Raw genomic sequence first — 23,378 nt, 5'->3', positions numbered from 1 at the left:
TTTGGAAGTTTTACAAATTCAAATTCAGGTTAATTTAATATACTGTAGAAATAATAAAAAAAAAAACCACGAAACAGAAAACCATGAGACCTTCCAACTGGCAAAACCAGTTGTGAGAAAAGCAAGGTAAGGAAATGCCTGGTGACAGAGCTCTAATACACATTTAAACCCAAACACAACCAAGATCCTACAGTTCTTAGCCTGGTGTGAGGGTGGAGAGCAGCAACTTTCTTGTGTTTTAAACCCCACAGAAGCAGTTCCCCTCCCTACACCACAGTGCACACATGGGCAACACATGGGGAGTGGGGAAGGGATCCTCAACATGCATTTTCCTAGGGGGAAACAATATATTTCAAGAGTTATCTCCACACATAATTGTGTACAAGACCTAAACCCACAAAAATCAGTCAAAACCTTTTTTTTTTTTGTCTGTACAAAGCAGCGCTGTTCATTTTGCTTTATGCTATGGATCATGTGAGAAGTCAGGTAACAGAGAGATTGGATTTTTGGAAGAGGCTCTGCTGTACTCAGGTAAATGTTGGCTGCTTGTGGAGTAACCAACAGTTGGCTCAGCTATGGGAACAACCAGAAATTGCATGGAAAAGTATTAGCATGGAGCTACTGACATAAAAAGGAAGAGGCTAAATGGGAGAAAGTGTTTCCAGGACTACTTTAACTCTGTTACCTGACCACTGTCCTAGCAGCAAAAGGAACTCCATACCCAATGAGCAAAAGAAACAGTTCCAAATACCAAGAAAAAATTACTTCAAGTGTCACTTATTCTATAAAATATAAATATTGCTGAACCCCTGCTAAATAAATTCCATTTGTAGGTGAAGCTACATCACAGCCTTCACCAAGCTGGGGTTTGTTTTTAGGCCTGTACCAGTAAATCCCAGCTACAGTACCAGCAAATGAACTGAGAATTCAGCAGCTGACAGTGTAACTGTGGAACAGGATCCCACTGCAGAGAACTCAGGTAATTCAGGAGACACTGCCTGAATTGCTTGCAGCATTTACCCCAAAGTTTTACTTATATACGTATATATATGAGTGTTTGTGTGTGTGGGCACAAGCACGCTTTTAATATGATCAGAAGCCAAAGCTGCCTGTAAAAATAACCAAAACTGATTATTTTCCAAGTGTTTACTATTTTTATTTTTAGGATCTGTCTTGGGCCTAAAACCAGTGAGTTATACAAGTCCTAAATACTGATGTTTTTGTTAACTACTATTTCCTCTATAAGACACAAGTTGAGAATCCCACACAATTCCCACCAGCAAGCCTGTTAAACACATGTGAAAACTAAGAAGTACAGGCCAAAAAAGAAGAAACCCAGGGAAAATAAAAAGAAGGGCCAGGACTTCACTTCAGCACTGTCAGTCACAACAGCCCACCAGAGAAAGTAAATTAAAGCAGGCTTAAGGATAGACCCCCTTTCAGTGGCCCAGGAGAGGTTTTTATTGCAGGGAGAGGAGGGTGCTGGGAGCTGAGGGGTATTTAAGGCAAGAGGCCCAGCAGACTGTGAGTCTTTGATCCAGTACCCACCACACAGACACCAATAAAATGATCTCACCACTTCTGCAAAGTAGCATCATGAATTTTGGCAATAACCATGTGGTACTTGAACTCTTTGGACTTTGGGTGAGGCAGGGAACCCCGCATGAAGCAAAGAGCCTGTACAGATGTGCAGCACACGGGACAGAGCCCAGCTGTTGGTTATCCCAGAGCTGCCCCCACAGGCACAACGGGCAGTGGGGCAGCTGCTGCAGGAGGCACTGTCCATGCACTGGGACACGGCCTCAAGGTTCAGTGGGAGCAGAGAAGCAACAACCTACAGGAAGCCTGGCTGGGAAACCATGGGAGAGGTGAAGGGAGTTTATGTTCACAAGATTGGCTCATGTGTAAGGACAGGTAAGAACCCAGTTCCTGATCTCAGGAGCGCTCTGCTTGATCGCTCTCCGCTGGTCCTTGAGCATTGCAGAGGCCCACTGGGCTCAAAGGGGTACCTAGCCAGGGATTTTCTGTGTTTCAAAGAGAAAGAAGTTTCCTATTTCTTAGCTGAATCATCCTCTTCAAAAAACAAACCCAAACCCAGGTGACTTCCTGAGCACTGAGCTGCAGGCAATTTGTAAGCAAGTCACTTAGGTAGGATTTTAGAAGATGCAGCGAGTAGAGAGGATGAAAGAAAACAACGTCACAATTTGAGCTCAGCCAAGATGTGACAGTTTATATAAACAGAAATTCAAAAGCGATGAGCTGATCTGCCATCCTGCTCCACAAAGCTTTTGTACAACTAAGTACACAGAGCTGCCCTGAGCCGAGAACACGGCACAAGTCACAGATACTGCCTTGGCTATAAACTTGATTTTCCTTGCCTACAAAGATCTGTGATTCTGCTCCATGTTAATCTTTGTTGCAAAGGTTTGCAGAACATTTTGAAAGACCTTTATAAATCTATGTAAGATGATGTATTCCATTATAATTATCCCACTAAACTTGGACTGCATCTTGATGCAGAACCTAAAGCAGACCTGCTATAACACTTGGAGACAGCAAGGTCATCACCTGGGTACACAATGCACCACAGTATTTACAGGAGAGCTGAGACTGGTGCACGCTTAAGTGAATTTTTGGTGAATTCAGGGAAATAACTTACAGGTCTTGGCATACTGACTGTACTTCTATGTATAACTTTTCATTCACGGGGCAACTACAATGTTTCTTCTATAAGTCTCTATATGTACAGAATTTTACAGCACCTCATGCACTGTCCAAAACATAGAAATTACAGATAAATATAGGTTGGTTTTTTTTTTAGATTGAAATATCTGTATATTTAGAAAAATATACATTAGTAAACACAATAAACCAGGTAGAGAAGTGTACCAGTTCTAAAGTCTCACATGCAGGTAACATTTCTGGATTAAGTCGTGGTAGCTTAGTAATGTGATAACCAACATGAGCATTTTTTGTTTTACCATCCACATACATATACACAGACAACTATTTGATAATTTACTTTTCCTAAACTACTTAAATATTTATCTTGTGATACATACCACATATCTTAAACATTTAGCAGCATCTTCACCTCGCTCAGACACACCTATTGTACTCTTTAACAGTCAATGTAATGTTTTCCTGTTAGAATCTGGAAAATGAATGTTTAGTACAGAATGAGATAACATGAAATCCCAGTTATTTTAACTCCTCCAAAATACTCCAAACAGGTGTTTTATGAAATGTTTTTGCCTGCTCAAAATGAGCCTCTCATAGTGTCTTCTCCCCTAATTGCACAATGTACAACAGCTGATGCAGCACACCCCCGGCAGGTAGGGACCGTCACAGCTGTGGATGTGACTGAAACAACACCAGCATTTCAAGAACCTCCAAGAACATTCCTTTTAAAAAATAGTAACTGTTTTTCTCATTCCAGTCATTCTACCAGGTGGGGACAAACTAGGCAAAGTATCTGATGAAAATCTGACTATGCCAAAACCCAAAACTACCAAAAAACAAAAGCAATCTCCCTCCCCCTCTCACCATTAAGCAAGCCACTGTGAACACTCAAGCTTTAACACACAGATGCACAGGGTGTGGTGTTTGGGTTTGGGTTTTTTCCCCCCAACCGGGCACACAGACAACCGAATCAGACCTGCAGATACTTCCACACCATCTTTGTGCCAACCCAAGCAAGTCACCTTCTTCTCTTACTGCTTCAGAACTGCAATGCAGAATTGCTCACTGCCATCTACATCACCACCACCACCACCACCACCACCACCCAAAGCTCAGCCACAACACCCCACCTCCTGACTTAAACCCACAGAGTGAACCTGAAGCAAACATTCAAGCTTTAGGAAATACGTGACTATTCTGGAGATTGCTAACTAGGGAGACACTCTTGATAGTGTTCTCCCTGGGATGGAAACAGAATGAGCAGAGAGAAGCTTTCCTGACTACACCTTGGTGGCTGTGTTTCATGTGTTTGGTTCAGTAAATTTACAGAAAAAAGATGAAAATAAGCGATGTCTGCAATATGAAGTACTGAGGTGTGTAAACTGAAGAATCTTTTCATTCCATTCACTGGGGAAGAGTGAAGTCAGCCCACTTTTGGCATCAGAAAGAGGGTATATTTCTAACTCATAATGAAAAGGCATCTCATCTGTCCAGACAGCCTATATTATTTACAGCATATGGAGGACTCCCATGACACAGTACACAAACACAGTTCAGCCATGTTCAGCACAGTGCCAAAAGCAAACCACTGAAATAGCCAAGCAACAGCCCTGCTGTCATTTGCTGCTACACACCACACTCCATCCACTTCTCAAAGCAGCCTCTGAGCAACAGGATCACAGAACGTGTCTCCTGGGAAAGAAAACTACAAGTCCCATGCTGGTGCCACAACTGAGAGCTCTAGCAAACTTAAAAAAACCAGAGAAAACACATCCTGGAAAGCATAACAATAAAAAAGCAGTGGTACAAATTTTCCTTAGAGAATTTCATATTCCCTCTGAAAAACATTTTGAAATCTCAGTATTAAGAGCCAGGAAGATCTCCTGTGCTACACACAAGTTTAACTAACATTTTCCACACACACACTGGGATTTCAAGCCTCCTCTGTCCCTCTTCCCCCACAACAACCAACTTTACAGGCTATGTAAAAATCATCTGTTGCATACAAGTGTTTTGAGGTTTTTTCAAACAGTTTTCCTCTACTGCATCCACTCAATTTTTTCTTTTCCTTGTGCACATAAAAGTCTTTTGAGAGCCACAGGAAGCAATGCTGTTTTACAGTGCCTAAGCCTGTCTTCCTCCAGAAATAGCTCTGAGGAAGATGCCTTTTGATAGCATTCCAGGTCACACTTTGGTGTTGAAAAGGAATCCAGAGCCAGGTGCCTGTCACCACATGGAAGAGGAATTGAACAGATGACTTCAGTGTAGACACCTAAGCCAGTATGTGATGGTGAATGTGACTATATACAACAGCTGACAATGTCATATAAAACATGGTCACAAAAAGAGCTCATCTGAGCAACAGGCTGTATTCTCCTTCTGTTCCCATTAATTTACATCAGCTTAAGTTTTGATCAATGAACCTGAACCTAACCTAATATGAATTATATCAATGAGCATACTGAGGGGAGAATTGTCACTGAAAAGGAAATACACTGTAAACGAAAAAACCCATAAACAACATTGCTTTTTAGCAGTAAGCTTCCAATTCACAAGCTATCTAATGAAAAATGCAATTAAAAACAATGTAAGAAAAAGCACAGAAATGCCATTACACAACACTCAAAATACAGCAGTTGATCACACACAAATATTTAAAAGATAATTTAGAACCCAGCTAGACATCACAGGAAATGAAGCCACAGATCACTACACAAATACAGAACAATGTCCTAAGAAAAGAAAATGTCTTTTTTTTTTTCTTTTTTTTAAGCAATGTGTTTTCACAAGTGTGAATAAATAGTCCTAAACATTAAGTGTCACCTACAAGGCTCCACATTATCAGGTTCTCTCTCAAGCTACTTCACCATGATTCAAATTGCACTGAATTACCTTGCCTATGACTTTCTAATGTCAGTACTTCAACTGTATGGGCTAACAGGTTGGCTCCCAAGAAAGCATAATAAGCAGCTTGCAAGGTATTGCTCTATGTTATTTTAGGAGACAGATAGAAGGCAATCTACACAAAAGTTATCTAAATCAAGAGATATCAAGAACTTTTGAAACATCAGGAATGCACCAACATTAAGCTGAAAGCAGCTGGAGCAATGGACCTGTGTTTTTGTTACTGCTTTTAATATTTAAAATTCTGCTCCCATGAAATTATTATTTTTTGAAGAAGAAAAAAACCTCAAAGAAATTAGTGTTCCTTCCTAATAAGAGCTATAGACTTTTGATCAGTTAAACACTGACATTAACAAATTTTACAAAAATTGTTTCAAGTATCCTTTTTTAATCACAGTGAAAATGTAAGACCAAGATGTAAATGTTGAAGTGAATGAAAGTTTCTTAGATGAAAAAGGCAAAGATACTAAATCAAAACATAGAAAAATGCTTAAACGCATTTCCTTCATGTGATATGAATAGAAAGGTTATCTGTAAAAAGTTAGAAAAATTAAAATAAATTACATATTTAAGTACACTTTCTCTTCAACATTTTTATAAAAATTCAGAACAGTGTACTTTTGAATATACACAGAGTAAAAATGCACAGGTGCTGTAGGTTATCATCAGTATCTACACGTCACGTTTGCTGCTGCTGACTTTATTTGTTAGTGCAGCTCCCTCAGGAGCACTCAGTAGACCCAGCTGATGGGGACCCACTGGGGCTCCAGCCTCAGTCTCTCGATGGCCGTCTGCAGCTTCTCGAAGGCTTTGTCCAGGTTGTCATTGACAATGGTCAGGTCAAAGTAGTGGTTGTACGCTCGCTGGATCCGCGCGCTCTCATCCACTGTTTTTTTCAGATCAGTGTCCTGTGCAAGAGATTTTTAAGGATTAGTGAATCTAAATCTTACTACAGATTTAAAGATAAGACTTGGCAAATCCTTAGAGATGCAGAAGAAGATCCCTTCAGTACATACTGCAACTGACTATTTAAAGCTAGATACCACATACCACATACATTTTAAAAATAAGGAAAGTTCATTTATAATACATTCACACAGAAATTGAGCTAAAATACATTGAAAGGGCTGAGAAAGTTCTGAGTGGTGTCAATAATGTTAAATATGGCAAGCAAATGTTTGCCAACCTTACAATTTTGAAGAAAATCAATAGAAGCATGTGAACTTGGGCTGGTGTGCACAGGGAGCAGTTAATCACTTTGTAAGGGCAACTGATGATCCAACCAGAATAAAATTAATGCTTTAGGAATGACTGGGTCAATCAGTTTTGTAAATATATTTGTGTCCCTTTTATTTCCATAGAAGACATCAAAAAACCCCCAAGATTTTAAATTAGGGTGAAATGAAAGACAATTTCTAGCAGAATAAAGCTCTAGAATACCTTATGGCTATTAGAGACAACATTTTAGCCTAGCCCACCTGACATCAGTCCCTCATTTGTAAACTACTGCTACATTACTGTAGTCCAGACCTGAGCTGCAAAATATGCAAGAAATTTATATTCCTACACGATGAAGCCTTTATAAAGTGCCTCTGAGCATGTTTTTGTGTTTTGCTATTCCTACATTCTTTAAAAATTCCTCTCAATTTTTGTGCAACAGCAATTTTTTTGGAAGTAGTTATGAGATTTGTCTCCCTTTACAGTAATTATTTCAATATTTTCAAGTCCTTATACCGCTGTCAATATAAAAACCAAAATGAAAAACCAAGTTTGTAAATAGCCTTTCCTTCACAGTGAATGAAGGAAACAAGTAAAGGTATGAACCCAAGAGCCAGACTTTTTGTAATGGAATGGGTTAGGATGCTAGAAATAATACAGCCAGGTCTAACAAGCAAACTGTAATACTTTAAATGACATTTGTTTTTCATATGTTCAGGAAGCACAAGAATATGAAATAGCAAATCATACTCCATATACACGTGCAGGGATGCAATGCAAAATCCATAAAAACACATAAATGCATATCTGAAACTTAACGACCCTCTCTATTATTTGTAAGAAGTAATACAGAGCCAAAGATGTCCCTTAGGGAATCAAATATTAGGAAGTGCAGGAAATTATTTTTATACTTGTCTGGATAGTTTAAACCTTGCCTTCTTGTATATGCACCATAAAATTCAGGGTTCATTTGGAGCAGGAAAGAGGGATGACTGAGCATCCACAGAGATACTAGAATGCATAATAACTAGAAGCCATGACTAAAAATTATACACTAATTTAGTGGAAATACTAACACCCCCCCCTTTATAGCTTTGAGTGCCCTGTCAGCATTTATTCAAGATATTCCTATGAAGCTTCAGCCCTATCATTATGAGGCATCAGCAAAACACAGCTTTTTTTCTGTTGGGGAGTTGAACTGCTCAATCTGGCTTTTTTTTCTTTGCTCCTGAAGCTGGGAAAGTTCATGCCCACACAGAGTATTTATGCTTAACTGCATTGGAGAAATTGTCTTATTTCCCTCTGCTACACATAGTGTCTAAGAAAAGGAGGGAAGATCTAATGAACAAAACACGCCCCTTCACTTTATATGACAAATCCAAGGAACAACAGGGAAGTTGTTCAACACTTATTCTGGCAGCTATCAGCCACTCTCAGTGCAGCACATGATGCTGCAGCAGTGAAAACAAGGACAACCTGAATTCTTGGGGTTTTTTGGGTTTGTTTTTTTGGGGGGGGGTGGTTGATGGTTTGTTGGTTAGTGAGATTTTTTTGCTTTTTCTTTTTTTGTCACAAGCTGCAATATCTTTCCCAAGCATTACAGATTCCATTTTAAAGCACACACATATTATAAGACAAACAGGAACAAAAATTTGGGCGGGGAGGGAGATGGAAAAGTCAAGGAAAGACATCTGCATAAAAGGACAATTGCAACCATGAAATATCTACCATTTGCTGCAAATAATCAAAGGTGACAGTTCACAAAGTACACATTACAAGTAATTTTTGTAATCAACACTTCTCTGTAAGAGGTCTATTTTTAAGAAAGAAGCAATCTCCCTTATACATAGTATTTGATTAACTTCTACTAAGTAATCAGCAAAAGTCTTGCCTAACTTTTCTTAGAGACATTTGTTTCAGAACAAATTCCACCTAAAATGAATGATAAAGAATTTTTAAAAGATCTAAGAACATCTTGTTCAAAGAAAACGAAATAGGAAATGATCTACTTACAGTGAGAAGTTTGGTTGTAATTCCAGCATCTACCACAGCCTTGTGCATAGCTCGCAAAGTCTCTAACTCTGGAGCAGCAATAAACACCACATAGGGCATGAATTCTGAAGTCCTCAGTATTTTTAAAGCCTAGATGCAAAGAAAAAGAAAAAAAATTAAAAAACCACCAAGGTTAGAGAGTGACTCACCACATCTCCCCCTTGCTTAAGGGACACCACAAAACTCATCTGTGCCGATGGGCAGCAATACATAAGTGAAGTTTCTTATTTCTATTTTGGAAATTCCTACATTGCCTTTTGAAATGCTCAGCATCATTCTTTCCTTGGCTAAAAAGATTCTTTATTACTCTGCAAGACTCCTCTTTCATGCAGAATTTAGGTTGGGTATTTTCCATCTTTCTAATCCATTCCAAGTAAGTGCCACAAACACAGGAATCCAGCTGATAATTGTAACCTTGAAACCAGATAAGAAGCCTTCAAATTTGAAGGCATCTCTCTTCACCTCTTCAACATTATAATCCCACACTTGTTATAATAATAACATTATAAATCATATACCTGTGGATTTACATCCAAGATGCAGGTCCTTCCTGTCTGAACAACTTCAAGGATGGAATCAATTTTGGTGCCATAAAGATTTCCTTCATATTCTCCATGCTCTAAGTATCTGCCAGCTTTAATATCCATCTCCATTTCAGCTCGTGACACAAATCTGTACGCTTGCCCATCTTTTTCATCATCCCTTGGCTTCCGTGAAGTAACTAAACAAAAAATTAAAAATATAAATTGAATGTTTTCATTTTATATTTGGAATATAAATACGAAACTGGACTGCCGATTAAGTAGGGAAACTATAATACACATTGTTATACAGCTGTAATTGCTCCATGTACAGGTTTATTCTTCATTCTAGATAAATTTTAGAACTGAGCACAGCCCCTCCTGTTCCCTTTATTTATATTGTTTCCTATATGGTGCTTACCCACCCATTTGCCTGTTTCCTTTGCCTGCTCCTTCACACCATATACAATACTCATTCATACAATCTTTTTAAGTATTCACTTAATAAAATAATTATTTAAGTGACTTGGAAATCAAATGGAAGTTTAACTCTCAAATGCCAAATGTACTTCTGAAAATAGCTGAGCACAACAAGATCTGCCCCATCCCACCCCCAAAACCTTTGCTCTCTGTACTTGTTCTGTTGTTCAGGGTAGAATTTCATGAGCTAGCTATAAAGAAAGTTAGTTTAAATATCAGAAGCAGCCCAGCCACCATAGCAGAATCTTAATGGAAGCGAGCTAATGCTGCTTTCCAGGACAACTTCCCTTTTAAAGCAAGGTAAATTCCCTGCAGAAAGATTAAAGCCAGTATTTGAGTAAATCATTATCAGCTATCTTGGGCATTGGCTACACTGTGCAGTACAGACATTACTTAGGCAAAAAAATAAAAATAAGATTTTAAAAAAGTAAAATAAAATATAAGATCATATTATTATTGTTTGCTGCCCTATCCCCATATTAACTACCTGCTACTTATATTTAATTAGATTTGAACTCTAGAACATATTAAACCTAACAGTCAGGGCATCCCTTTGGTAATACTTCTATCATCACTTAGTGCAACTTGTTGAGACAAGTGGAAAGCAATCTTTCCCTTCCAGTAATTCCTATCCAGTTCAATCTTAGAGAAAACACAAATGCCAGGAAAAATGATCATCTGAAGCTGTTAAGAATAAACATATTACTAGAACATCTAGTTTTAGTCAAGATTCTATGGAAAGATTAAAGCTATAGTGGTTAATACAATACATTAAAAAGAATCACATATCAGTTTGCAATTAATTTTGGAGAGTAAGCTTTAACATCTTACAGCTAAGAGATGATTTAACAGTTCAGTTATTCACACTGAAGAAAACCACAGCACCACGGGCTGGATTAGAACTCAACGCCAAGAACATGCTTCTCCCCCTAGAGCACTGGATCAGTTTCATCCATTTCCCACCTCCCAAAACACATCCTACACAAATCTCTTTATGAATAACCTGGAGAATTTTCTTCTAATCAAAGACCAACTAAGTTTATTGATTCGCCCACTTAAAATCTGAAGTAGAAAAAAAGGTTCTATATACAATAAACTGGGTACTGCATGTGCATGATTATACTATCAGATTGGGGAAAGTTTACTTTTATGCCTTTGAAGAATGTTCAACAACTGTGCTGCATTACTTACATATATTCAAGCATCTAAACAGCATTTTAGAGAAATAAGTAATTCTGAAGGCTTTTTTGAAATAGAGTAAGAATTTTAGAACCAGTAAAAAGCCTCTTACTATTTTGCCAATATAAAATAATGGAATTCCAAAGAGAAGATTTCTTTTTAAAAGTAACACTGAGAAGTCAACCTTGTTATCAGGCCCATCAACCAATTTTAAGTGCCCTGGCCAGTTTTGATGCTAGAGATTCAGCAAATGAGAGAGAGAGACTGGTTCTCTCATCTTGCAGAATTCATCTTTCAGACCTGTCCCTCCTCCTATTATTATCACATCAATTTCTTGCCCACTGGAAACAGAAGGGAACAGACTGGTTTTGAAATTCTGAGAATCACATCTCAGGAGAACAATAATGTAGCTAGAGTGGGCTTCTCTGGTCAGCAGCCAAAACAGGAGGGAAGAGTTAAAAAAAAAAAAAGGTTAATGAGCAAAGCATCTGAAAAAAAGGCAAGAAAACATACTTCAGGTAAAATAAGGTTTTTTTCTGCTATTTATAGGGGGGAAAATAAAAGATCATGTGCTTAAAGCTAGCTATATTAAAATACAGTTATACAAATCCTGGAGATCACAAACACTTCAGTTTTTTTGGAAGTTTGCTGCTTTTCCCTACATTTCTAAACTAAAGCAACAATTTATAATGCCTAGTCCACAGGTGGAAAACTAAAAGGCAGACCTGAGAAACTCCACTGGCCATTCATTACAGAAGGCTACTGGGAACTTATGGAATGACCTTAGTAATGGATGGTGACTGACACTGAGGAAACCCAGACTGAAATATTGCACAGACAAAAATTGCTATTCTGCAGCATCAGAACCATTTAAGTGCTAGTTACAAATGTTTTCATGGTCATATGTTAGTTCAGTTTTCAGGAACAGGAAGTGTTTTCCCACTCTATACAATTTTTATGCTCTGACAAAATTACTCCAACACTGAATCACAAGGATAAACATCACATACTTTCCAGTTAATCAAAGGATGATGTTACGATAGGAATGCTGAAAACTTACATGGCACTGTAGTTCCAAATCTAGTAGGATTCAGCACAATAAACCTGTTCTTCAAACTCCTTCGCCCCACTCCTTGGGCCCCAATCAAGACCAGGGTTTTCCTCTGAAAAGGAGGCATTTTGGCTACTTCCTCATATATCTGGATTTCATGGCGATCAAATTCTACATTGAGAAAAGTACAAAAAACTTTAATACACACTCAGAACTGTAAGGAAAAAAAATTAAGTAGTCCTGCTGTTTATCAACAGACCCCACGTGAATATAAACAGTGCTCAGAGGGCAGTAAGTTTGATACAAGACTTCTAGCTTTAAATTGGTTTGGGAATAAAACAGTTATTTCTCCATGGACAACATAAGGTCAGGTTCTCTCTTTTACTTCCAAGGAGAAAGTCTGTGTTTGATCAGAAGGGGAAAACTGTGACTGACAATTAGTGAACTTCCACAGCATCATGGGATGGTTGAGGTTGGAAGGTACCTCTGGAAGGCATCTGGTCCACCCCAATGCCCAGGACCACATTCAGACACTTGTTGAGTATCTGTAGGGAGGACAACTCCACAACCTCTGTGGATAACCTGTGCCAGTGCTCAGTCACCCTCACAGTGGAAAAGGTGTTTTCTGATGTTCAGAGCCTGTGCTGCTTGTTGGCTCTTGCCCTATCACTGGGCTACTCTGCAAACAGCCCACCCAGCTCCATCCTCTTTGCACCCTCCCTTCAGGCATTTGTACACATTGGTGAGAGCTGCCCTGAGCCTCCTCTTCTCCAGATTCAACATTCCCAGCTGTCTTAACTTTTCCTCCAGTCCCTCCAACACCTTTGTATGTCCACATCTCCCTTGCACTGGGGAGGTGCCCACTACTCTTAGGTGTGGCCTCATCAATGCTGAACAGAAACGAAAAATCACATCCCCTCAGCCCAGTGGCAACAAACATTTCACTGTTTTTCCTTAACACCCAGTTTTTCTCTGATTTCCATCCACCAAATGATGTACTCAGCACAGCCATGTCTGCACTGATCGCTATTGCTTTTAAACCATAAAAACTATCTGATCTATCAAACTTATAATCAAATATTTTACTGCAAATCTTTAGCTTTGGATACACTACACTCTGCAAGTTTTGACACCTAAAGAACGTTAACTTTCATGTAGTATTAAGAGATACCTGCATTTCTTGTAGTGAGATACATCATCTTTTTCTTTTTTTTGCTGCTAATTGTTCCACAGAAAGGCCCTAAAAATAAAAAACTAGATGAACTCACAATTTCTGTTTATTTCTAAAACTTATTTATATGAATACATGAAATTTTAGATTAATACATTTATAAGGACTATTCTAGAATTGTATATATCCTAGGGCAAGAAATTACATCTATTTACAAACCCATCAAATGGTACAGGAAGAACTGAACACAGAAAAAAATATTTTCCTAGAAAAGAAAGCAGTTGAAAAATTCATGTTTAGCTTATTAACTTTCAGTGCATACCATAGAAAAAATTTTTTAAAAGTGCACACTGCCTGTCCCACCTCATTCAGCTTTCCATCACCAGGTGGCAAAATTCATGTATCTTTGAACACTAAACAGACTTCACCCTTTGTCCTTCAGCAAAAGTCAAAATATGAAATTCAGCATTTCACAATAATCTGTGTAATGTCACATAGCAGTTTTTCTATTATTTATGAAGGCAGGAAAAGCAAAAGGAATCAGAACAAAATCTACTCCTGAAATTTACTAAGTCTCACCTGAGTTGTCCCAGTCCCTCCTAACAAAAGCCTTCCTCTTCTCTTCCAGGAACTGGCTAGGAATTAGACCTGCACTTCCTCCTTCTTTGACATGACTAGCCTGGGAGGGAAAAAAAACCCAAACAAATAATTATATCTAACTTGCAAGAAGCATTTTTCTCATCAAGATGCTATTGACTGACTTCCTCGCTGCCAGTTTATCAGTGGTGAGTGTTGATAAATTTACTACTGAGACTTAAAAATTCAGAGTCAGATGTAAATATTAAAATTCTCTTTTACAGGAATAGTGTCTTGATATTGAGTATTAAAATTCAGAAAACTTAAGTAAAATAGATGCAAGTTCCATTACTGGTTCTCATTACGTTAGTACGCTCCTCCAGACATAAAACTTTGGCATAAAATTCCCAAGTGGAATTCTCTGGCTCCAGACACTGAAGTCTCAGGTGACAAAAGTCAAGATTTGCTAGTATACAGTATACTTATTTTATATTCTTGAGCTGCTCCAAACAGGCTTCAGTGCAGTTTATTAACTGTCATTTCCCAGTGAATGCCAGTAACACTTCCCTAATCATGCCTTCAAGCATTTTGCACTAAGCAACTACATATTTAAAATCTTAGTAACTTGAGCATTCCTAGTAATGAATTGGCTAAAATTCTCTATAAAATAATTTCATGGCAAGCTCAATTCTCAGCAAGCTTAACACACACAAACACAGTTATGAAGTGTTTAATTCTCCATAAATCTTTTGCTTGCAATAAATCCTTCTTTTGCTAACAGGAGATGTTTGCTTTTCAACTTTATGCTTTTATCTATGACTAACTGATTTTTTACAGTATGAAGTTTCATTAACAGTATAGCATTTCTAGAAAGCATGAGGAAAAACTAAACTTCTTTTTCCTGGGACATGATCTGCATAGCAATACACTATACTGATTTAACACATTTCAATTTTGCCAGATTGAGTGTTGAAGATTTATTTCTCCTGGACTCCCACAAGTTACAATTGGAGAGATTGAAAGGCAATACAGAAGTCAGCATGAGCTAAACATCAAATTCCTCCAGAGTTTTGGAGAGTCTACTTCTGAAACTAATTAAGTTGGCAGCAATAAATTCTCAGCCTTTCCTCACACTTTTTGTCTTCCTTTCTTTTATTACTGTCACTGAGAAGCAACAAAATTCAGCAGCTACTTAGGTATATTGGAATATTTCTGTTGCTTTTAAAGAAGTCATATATCTTGTTCTCAGGTAGTCTGGCTCTCTTCTGCTTGTTACCTTGCAAAGGGTGAGCAATGTAGGGGTCGAAAGGGAAGTTAATAATGCTATACTCTTTGCCAGCTTTGAGGATCTCGGTTGAGAAAAGGGTCTTAAAAGTTCACAAAATGGTCTTAAAAGTTCACTTATCCCATTTTCAGAGGCACTGATAATGTTTAATTCTGTGCATAGTGTCTTGTAAAAAATAAACATAGCATAAGCATTGGATTACATTTCTACTGTAATAGAATACCACCTTAAAGCAGGCTGAATTGTTAATATTTGAAACAGTGCCAAACACTGTGACTATGAGCATGCATGATACACAGCTCACAGACATTGACCACTGTAGAAATAAAACATACAGCCTCTCCAGACAGCTATTCTCACTCCCTTCAAATCCACAAGATTAATTTCTCTCTCTGTATATCTAGCACTCAGGAAGGGGTCCACGTCTTCCACAGCTGCTGTCAGGGAAGGTTTACCATAATTATAGTCAAACTAAGACTTTTTTTCTAAAAATTGTCCACCTTAAATTTATTTGTGGGAATGTCCAGGCTTATGACACAAAAACAAAGACAAATAAACACAACTAACAGTAAAATGAGTGTTACATATACAATTTAAAACATTACTTTTCCTTTAGTATTTCAACTTCATATCTTTGTATTAGCTTGAAATTGGATTGCAGCGTAATTTTTTTTTTCATGTATCTACTGTTAAAAGGAAGTAGATAATAATTTAAAGAGTTTATTAGTAAGGCACCTACTGATGCTTTTCAGTTTTTTATTTTACTTATTTTAATCTTTTTACCAACCTGCCACCAATTCGGATCTTCCCGGTTTACAATCTGAAGAATTTCTCCTTTAGAAAATTTCAAACCTGCTTCTTTGCATGGGATGAGGTTGTCATTATATGGATTATAATCAAAATGACACTTGACAAAAACCTGAAACGTGTAAAAGTAACAAAGCTTAAGCATTATAAAATACATTCTGACTAATCTATCTGTCAAACTGAAGTAATGTCTTTACCTACAGCATAAAAACCTTGACATGATCCAAGCTGCATTTGGCATGTAAAATACAATCTAGGGGGAAAAAGATATTCACTAACTGGGATGGAATAATCAATGGTGCAAACCTTGGCTGAAGTAGCTTCATGATAAAAATTAAAAAATCTGTTCCATTTGGGGATGGTATTACAAAATGGTCATTTTTGCATTTCAGCATATATAACTCAGAATTTTGACTTTCAATTACTTAAAAATACAAATTTTTGGAATGTGAGCACTGTATTTAAGGCTGGTAGAATCTTAAGGATTACTTTTAAAACACTGAGTTCATGGCAAAAATAACAGGACATTCAGCTGCTTAAGACTCAAATTTGATGCAGGGGAAGAAACAGTAGGTTGCATGACTGAACTGAAAACATCTTTGACTCTCTTTGTACCAGGCTGGGGAGCAAAGGAAGCCCTGCACCTGCCTCAATAGAGCACATTCCCTCAGCCTCTACTCAGTGGAAGTCACAGGCATTAAGACCCACTACTTGAAGAAGCATCCTATAGGCTGTTTCAAAGGACTGATTCAGCTCAGGAAGTCACTTCTGCCATGGAGAAACTGACAGCCTACAGCAACAAAAGGATAAGGAACAGCCACCACCCAAGTTCCCACTGAAGTCAAGAGAGTTAAAGCTTGTCCGTTGAATTAAATACATATCTGCATCCCGTTAAACTGATTATTTTGACACTAACCACGTTATAAACACACACACACTTTACTGCATGAAGTGTGATTGTGGTCAGGTCATCAGAGATCACTTAAGGTCAAAGAAACGTGCTTTATATGTAGCATACAAATGCCTAACAATTTTAGACACTAATTCAAGTTTTCTAAGCACGCATATTAGGTGAATAAACTCATTTCTAAAATGTAATTAAAGGTAAATACAGGTTTATTATAGGTTTAAATATAGTAAAATACATTTTACTTTTCCTTCTAGCATGATATTCACAAAATAATCAAAACATGTCTAATCCAGAATATTAGAGAATTTTACACAATAAAGTACTAAGCAGAGAATCATCAGAAATGTGCTACTGACCTGTTGAGGAATGACAGTGTCTCTGTAGCTGGGGAGAATTTTCAAAGTGACACTTCCACTGATGTTTTTCAGCAGTTCTTGCAATTCTTTTGGGTTGTTTCCAACCTCATGGCCATTCACCTCTTTAATAATGTCCCCCACATGCAGAAGACCTTGCCGATCTATCATTCCTCCATGAAGAATTCGGGCTATCACCAGATCGTTGTTCTCCACTCTGAACGTGACTCCCTGAAGGAGGTACAGGTCACCCAGTTTACCACTGTTTGAATTTCAGTTTCATGTCACCATTACCTCAAGCACAAATACACAGCTGTGGGATATTCCACTCACTCCAATGAAAACAGTCACAGCTACTATAGTGTTAGAGCTCCTGATACAGAGAAGCATCAGGTGACACAGAAGTGCTTTCACACAAGATTTTCATAAGACTGAAAAATTACTGTTGTTCTTGATTGCATGCAATCCTGTCATCTTATATCAATATGTTGTGTTAGTCAGTTATGCCAGCAGTCATTCAGGCCAGTGACTGCCTAATAACTATCCCATTACTTCTTGGAGAGGATGGGATGGAGAACATGAAAGTATCTTATTTCAACCTCTCGATACTGAGCTCATCACTCAATAAATTACACAACATAATGAAAATAATTAAAACATAATGCAAGACACCAGGTATGAGCAAACATTTCCACTAAAGCACTTCAAAGACACACTCACCCTCAATTACTTACCAGTGGCTCTCCTGCTCTTTTGTGAATTCCAAGGATACGAATAGCATCTACTGGAACAGCCTGGTTGTTCACGGAAGAATTATTGACTTCTGGGCTAGAAGGAGGGGAATCATAACATTTTGAAGCCACAATATCATGTGCTTCCAAGAGTGACTGCAAAGGAACAGAAAAAAATCTTTTTTATAGTCATGAAATAACTTTTTGTGAAAGGATTTAGTGCTGAATAACCACTGAATCTGTCCTTTTGGGATCAGGTCCTAATACCATTATTTCACATGAAATAAAGCAAAAACGGACACAATAAGTGCTCACATGAACTGATAAGCCTATTGCCTTGGCAAATATCCTATCTTGTACAGAAAAATGCTGCTTCTTAAGGAAATATAGGAGAAATGTAACTAAACTGGGAGGAATGTGTGATGTTACAAGGGAAGAAGACAGAAAAAGGAGTACCTAAAATAGTCTTCCACCTAATGAGACAGTATCTGAGCAAATGGTTACAGTAAATGAACAGCCCACTGCAAAAAAATGAAGACAACTCATCATTAGATACTTGTGTTTAATGCAATAAAATTTTCCTCCACAGTAATTTGGATAATGACAAGTATGCAAGGATTTCTAGCTATCTGCAGAATGAGTGCTTCCTGCTTGCATAAAGCCAAGACAGAATTCTAGTAACAAATGAATCCAAGCTTACAGAGTTTACTTTCTGGAAGACAGGAGCTCAGACCTTAGAGTTAACAGTGTTTTCTCCAGTCCATATACATAAATACAAGGTAGAAGGAGGAGATCCAAATGGATATAATCATGTTTGGAAGACAATGTAATTTAGGCATGATTTTTTCATAAAACATATCTTAGGATAAAGAAAAATGTATAAGACAATACATACAGGTACACCAAGATCAAACTTGTGCACTAAGACAGTGGAGAGACTTTGAGACTTTCTGTCTTTCTGTCACCTTCTAGTGTAAGGTGTCCCTGCCCGTGGTAGGGGATCTGGAACAAGATGATCTTTAAGGTCCCTTCCAACCCAAACCATTCTGTGATTCTATGAGAGGAACAGGGACACCCAATATCCATCATACACAGTAGTCCAAGGTAAAGCATCCTACAGCACAGGGAGTCACACTGACAGATACACAGAGAGCAGCAGCAAGCAGAAGAGATGCCTACTGGGCCTTCAACTACACAGCTTTGTTTCCAACAGTGACTGGTCAGATATGGTCTAAAGGCAGGTCACTGACTGTGTCACAGAAGTAGCTAAAAAAAAAAGACAGCATGGGACTATCACTGATACTGACATGCACATGCCAGAGGAAGACAGCAAACTACCAGAAAGCAGAGCAGGTGAGCAGGTAAGAGTCATGATTTGCTATGCAGTCTGCTCCACCCTTCTGTAAGCCACCTCTAAGCTAAAGGCTGTGCAACCACATTAGGTTAGTGCTAAGCTCAGCATGCAAGCCCTCAAAATGTCACAAACCTGAACAGTCATTTTAATCTGCCCATTACACGATGAACCTGCTGATATTTCAACTTGAGGTTAGAAGGAAGTATTAATTCACCGATTTTGCCCCTTCCATTAAGACTGTAAAGACAGCTGCTTATTGTGGCTGCTCTGATACTGTGGACACAAACCAAATCAAATTAAATAGGAAAAACAATCATTTATTTAAATCAAGCAGCTGTCAGATGGTAGCAATTTCTAATTCTTCACTATCCAAGATACATCCAATCCAGAAACCAGGAGAACAGATCTCTCTGCCAATGTTTGCAAGCAACATATTTTTGGATCTTTCTGCATTTCCAAAATGAAACTAATTTGCATCAGCAACACATTTTTACAGATTAGTACTCATAAAACCAGGTAGATACAGTGGTATGAAACTTACAGTTTTCTTCTGGTCACATGCTAGAACAAATTGTCCCTGAAGTTCCTGACCACAACTCACTTTTATACTTCTCATAAAGCCTTGCACACCTGCCTGGACAGGTCTCTGCCCTTTAATGGTAATGCAATTTATAGATTATAATCTGATCCAAAAAGCCTACTAAGATAACAGTCTGTGTCATTCAGTTCTTAAATCTGATCCCATTGCACATTCTGATCCTTTTTAACCTCTCAGTTTTATGGATAAGCATGAATTCATACAACTGCTACTTAACCATCTCTCAGCCAAAGAATCTTTTTCCTTTTTCCTTTTACACAATGCCTGAGTCACAGAAGGACTATCAGGGACTGCCCTCAGCTCTAAAGTGTTTTCTTTAAAAAAGTAGTTCATTGGTTTCCTGAAGGCACAGTTAACTTATTACTGTCCCATACCCAACTCTCAGTTCTGAAACTCAACAATCTGTACCAGTTTTGTGAGCTTGTTTCCAGGCAGCCAGGTCATGACCTACAGTCCTGAAGAACACTTAAGTACAGGCACCTGGCAACAGGTCCCTGTGTCTGTACCACTGCCCGACTACTTGCCAACATCTTATGTCCTAAGTTACTTTCTTATTTCAGGAACATGGCTGAGAGAACTGAGAAATACAGTTACATTAACTTCTCTTGTTTCTTTCTTGTGATACCCAAAAAAGTGATATCCTGTGCTCCTGCAACTCCAGAGCTCTACAGAAATCTGAACTTTCCATACTGGTGCTGGAACACGTAAAAAACCACTGCCAAAGTCTGCAAAACAACAGGGACTGATCAACAACCATAAAACAGTTCAAAGTTTCCTCCATACAAAATTTCCGCCTGTAAACAAATCAGCTGATTATCCAAGATTGGATAGATGTCAATATTGTCAGAAAAAGGCACTTAGGAGAACTGCTACAAATCACAAGAAGTGATACACAGTCCTGTGGATACACAGTCCTGTGACAGACAGCATGGTCTCTTTATGCAAGACACTGTCAAAAAACAATCCATAAACTTAGAAGATATTGATCTCTTTACAGTAGTTTACTGTGGCTGCATATATTTGACAGGTAAAAGTATTTTAATACGTAACTGAAAATTCAGTAAACAGAGAACCATTAAACATGCAAGGCTCTCTGCAGTACTGAAGCCAAGTTCAAACTCAACATCTGTTTTTAATTTCAAAAATACTCAACACAATCAAAACATGTTATGAAGCACTGCCCTAAATAACAGAATGACCATTTCTCCAATTCTGATCCAAAAGAACAGTTAAATTACAAACTGGGGGCTGTGGTGGGAGGGAATACACAAGAGTAGAATGACACTATAGTCTTGAATTCAGGCCTCCTTTCCTAACATTTTAGGCCCTGAAGTATCTAAAATATTTCCTTTCCTCTTTCATGCACTAAATGTGTGCTAGTCTTCCTTGATAACCCTGTTTAAATATTAGAACTTAATAAATAGACTAGAGACTCCTAATGTTCATGTGAAAAGAACACATTTTAAAGGCTGTCCTGGAAAAATGAGGGAATCATGACCTTAGAAAAATCAGAAGAGATGGTAAGAACACAAGAATATGTAGGGAAAATAACCCTATATATTAGTATCTGTCTAGGATACAATTTAAGGTCACTTATTCTAAATGAAACATTTAAAAGGTATGCTCAAACTGGCTGCTTTTCAGATTAAGTATTTTATTGCCAGCAGAATCTATTTAGGATGAATGGTTTAGCTAATTCTTGAAGGGTGAAAGTAACAGAACAAGCTCTTCCAAGAGAAGTAGAAGTGATTCTTCTGCATGTTTAACCACTCCAACAGTGTGAAAATTTTTAAATGCTGTTTCTTTCCTCAAGGCAACCTCTCTTACCACTCCTGTCTTCTGCTCTCCAGCTACTGTCTGGTAAGATTTGCTACAGCCTTTTTCATGTGCAGCATGTGCCAGCTGGCTCTCCAACACATACTGACCTACTGGCCAGCCATCAATACTGTGAAACTCATTAGAACTTTCACACTTTGACCTCTGAAAAGTTCAGTTAAAACTAAAAAAGGTAAAGAGAGGAAGGGATGAAAAAACAAGGAAACAAGATGAGAAAAGAAAGGGAATAATAATACAGCCAGGCATGCACCTGTACTCCAGAGTCAATCCTTCCCAAATGCTCTTCTACAAAAATGTGTAGAAAAATGAAGTCCTGTAATTTGGTATTTCTAGCACTAAATGATACATCCAAACAATCTACTGCACTGATGCCCTGTATATCCACATTTTATACTTGTATGCCAAGGCAGGTTACAACTGTAAGGTGAGGCTGTGATGAAGTGGAACCATTCATTTGTAAAATACAGTCTCTAACCAATTACACAGTACTGTCCATGGCACTTTTAAAGAGTCAGGTTGGGTTGTTAGCACTTTTACTGAACTGGAGAAAGGATGTAAAAGACTTTTTCTATAAATGCAATTGACATTGTATTTTTCCTCTTTCCATTCTTACAGAATTTGGAATATGCCTACTTGCACCAAATGAGGCAGAAATGATAGCACTTATTTATTGAGTATTTAAGTAATTTTCTGTTTCCTTTTTGCAGGAGACACACAGCTTTCCCAAGCCTTAAAAAAAGATACTATACCTACATTTTGGTCTGCAATTTGTCCTAGAAGTACTTCTAGAATGGTCTTAACTATGATATCAGTTCAATAAAAATAGTACTTTGACCTCAGCTGATTTTGTTGCTTGCACGTGGGTAATGGAAGTACAAAATTAAGGGCTGAAAATTCTCCCTAATTTTCGGCTTCAGAAATGAATCACAGCAGATATACTTTGAAGAAGTAAGTAGCTAGGTGCTTTTGCCCATACACAGCAGCCAAAACTGCTCATTGTTTCTGCAAATGAGACTGAATGCCTCACGACAGGCACACAGAAAATAAATTTTAAAAATAAAAATTAAAACTTCTTCAGACTTTTTTTTTAATGAATTCCAATTCTGACAGAGTGATGAATAGGCCAGTTCTCCAGGGCAGCATTTAACTATCTAAACCACCTATTTTCTCTTCCTTTCACGCTTTTTTGTCCTTTTTGTACAATCCAGATTTTGCAGCAAACAAAGTTGCACTGCATTTTTTTTACATGCCCATGACTCACCCAACACTATAGGGAAAGAAGCAGCATGTAAGCAATAACCATGATATGAATATTTAAACTATGTTCCAAGGAAGAGTCAACAAACTGCAAAACTAAGTGTGACGCTGATACTAAACAAATCAGAAGTCTCCATAAAACCCAGAATGACTGGACAAAATGGATCATGGGAAAGCATCAACATGCTTAATAAAGGAAGTTATGCTTCTCAAATCTAGTCAGATTCCTTGGAAGAGTCCCCAACAAGCATGGCAACAAGGCAGTTAGAGTTGTTAATGTAGAACAACTTCCATAGCCCTTTGGCAGAATTCTTTCAGAAAAACAAAACTATAACAGGAAAGACAGTAAGGCTTTCAAATGGAAGAAAATATTGGTTAAAGACAGAAAAATTGGTGCCAGGAATATGGAGTTT

The 23,378-nt window shown here is 38.0% G+C and overlaps 1 protein-coding gene and 1 long non-coding RNA gene across 5 annotated transcripts in view; one reads left to right on the top strand and one right to left on the bottom strand.

Moving 5' to 3' along the window:
* Nucleotides 1–280: 280 nt before the first annotated feature.
* The window catches only part of PALS2 (protein associated with LIN7 2, MAGUK p55 family member), a 58,672-nt gene continuing 35,574 nt past the window's right edge, over nt 281–23,378 (bottom strand). For all 4 annotated transcript variants that reach the window (XM_074537538.1, XM_074537544.1, XM_074537556.1 and 1 more), the window contains exons 4-12: nt 17,924–18,076; nt 17,193–17,420; nt 15,907–16,038; nt 13,838–13,937; nt 13,259–13,327; nt 12,097–12,258; nt 9,375–9,577; nt 8,818–8,946; nt 281–6,494 (exon numbers count right to left, since the gene is read on the bottom strand). In XM_074537538.1, the coding sequence (XP_074393639.1) occupies nt 6,318–6,494; nt 8,818–8,946; nt 9,375–9,577; nt 12,097–12,258; nt 13,259–13,327; nt 13,838–13,937; nt 15,907–16,038; nt 17,193–17,420; nt 17,924–18,076 (1,353 nt within the window). In that variant the 3' untranslated portion in view covers nt 281–6,317. The remainder of the gene's footprint in view (nt 6,495–8,817; nt 8,947–9,374; nt 9,578–12,096; nt 12,259–13,258; nt 13,328–13,837; nt 13,938–15,906; nt 16,039–17,192; nt 17,421–17,923; nt 18,077–23,378) is intronic.
* LOC141728546 (uncharacterized) lies at nt 13,887–17,361 on the top strand. Its single transcript, XR_012579587.1, has 2 exons — nt 13,887–14,043; nt 16,545–17,361. It is a non-coding gene; the product is annotated as an uncharacterized LOC141728546 (long non-coding RNA).

The sequence above is a fragment of the Zonotrichia albicollis genome, chromosome 1, assembly GCF_047830755.1.
Source record: "Zonotrichia albicollis isolate bZonAlb1 chromosome 1, bZonAlb1.hap1, whole genome shotgun sequence".
Lineage (NCBI taxonomy): Eukaryota > Metazoa > Chordata > Aves > Passeriformes > Passerellidae > Zonotrichia > Zonotrichia albicollis.
The sequence above is the reverse complement of the archived record's forward strand: the minus strand, read 5'-3'. Positions and strand labels throughout refer to the sequence as shown.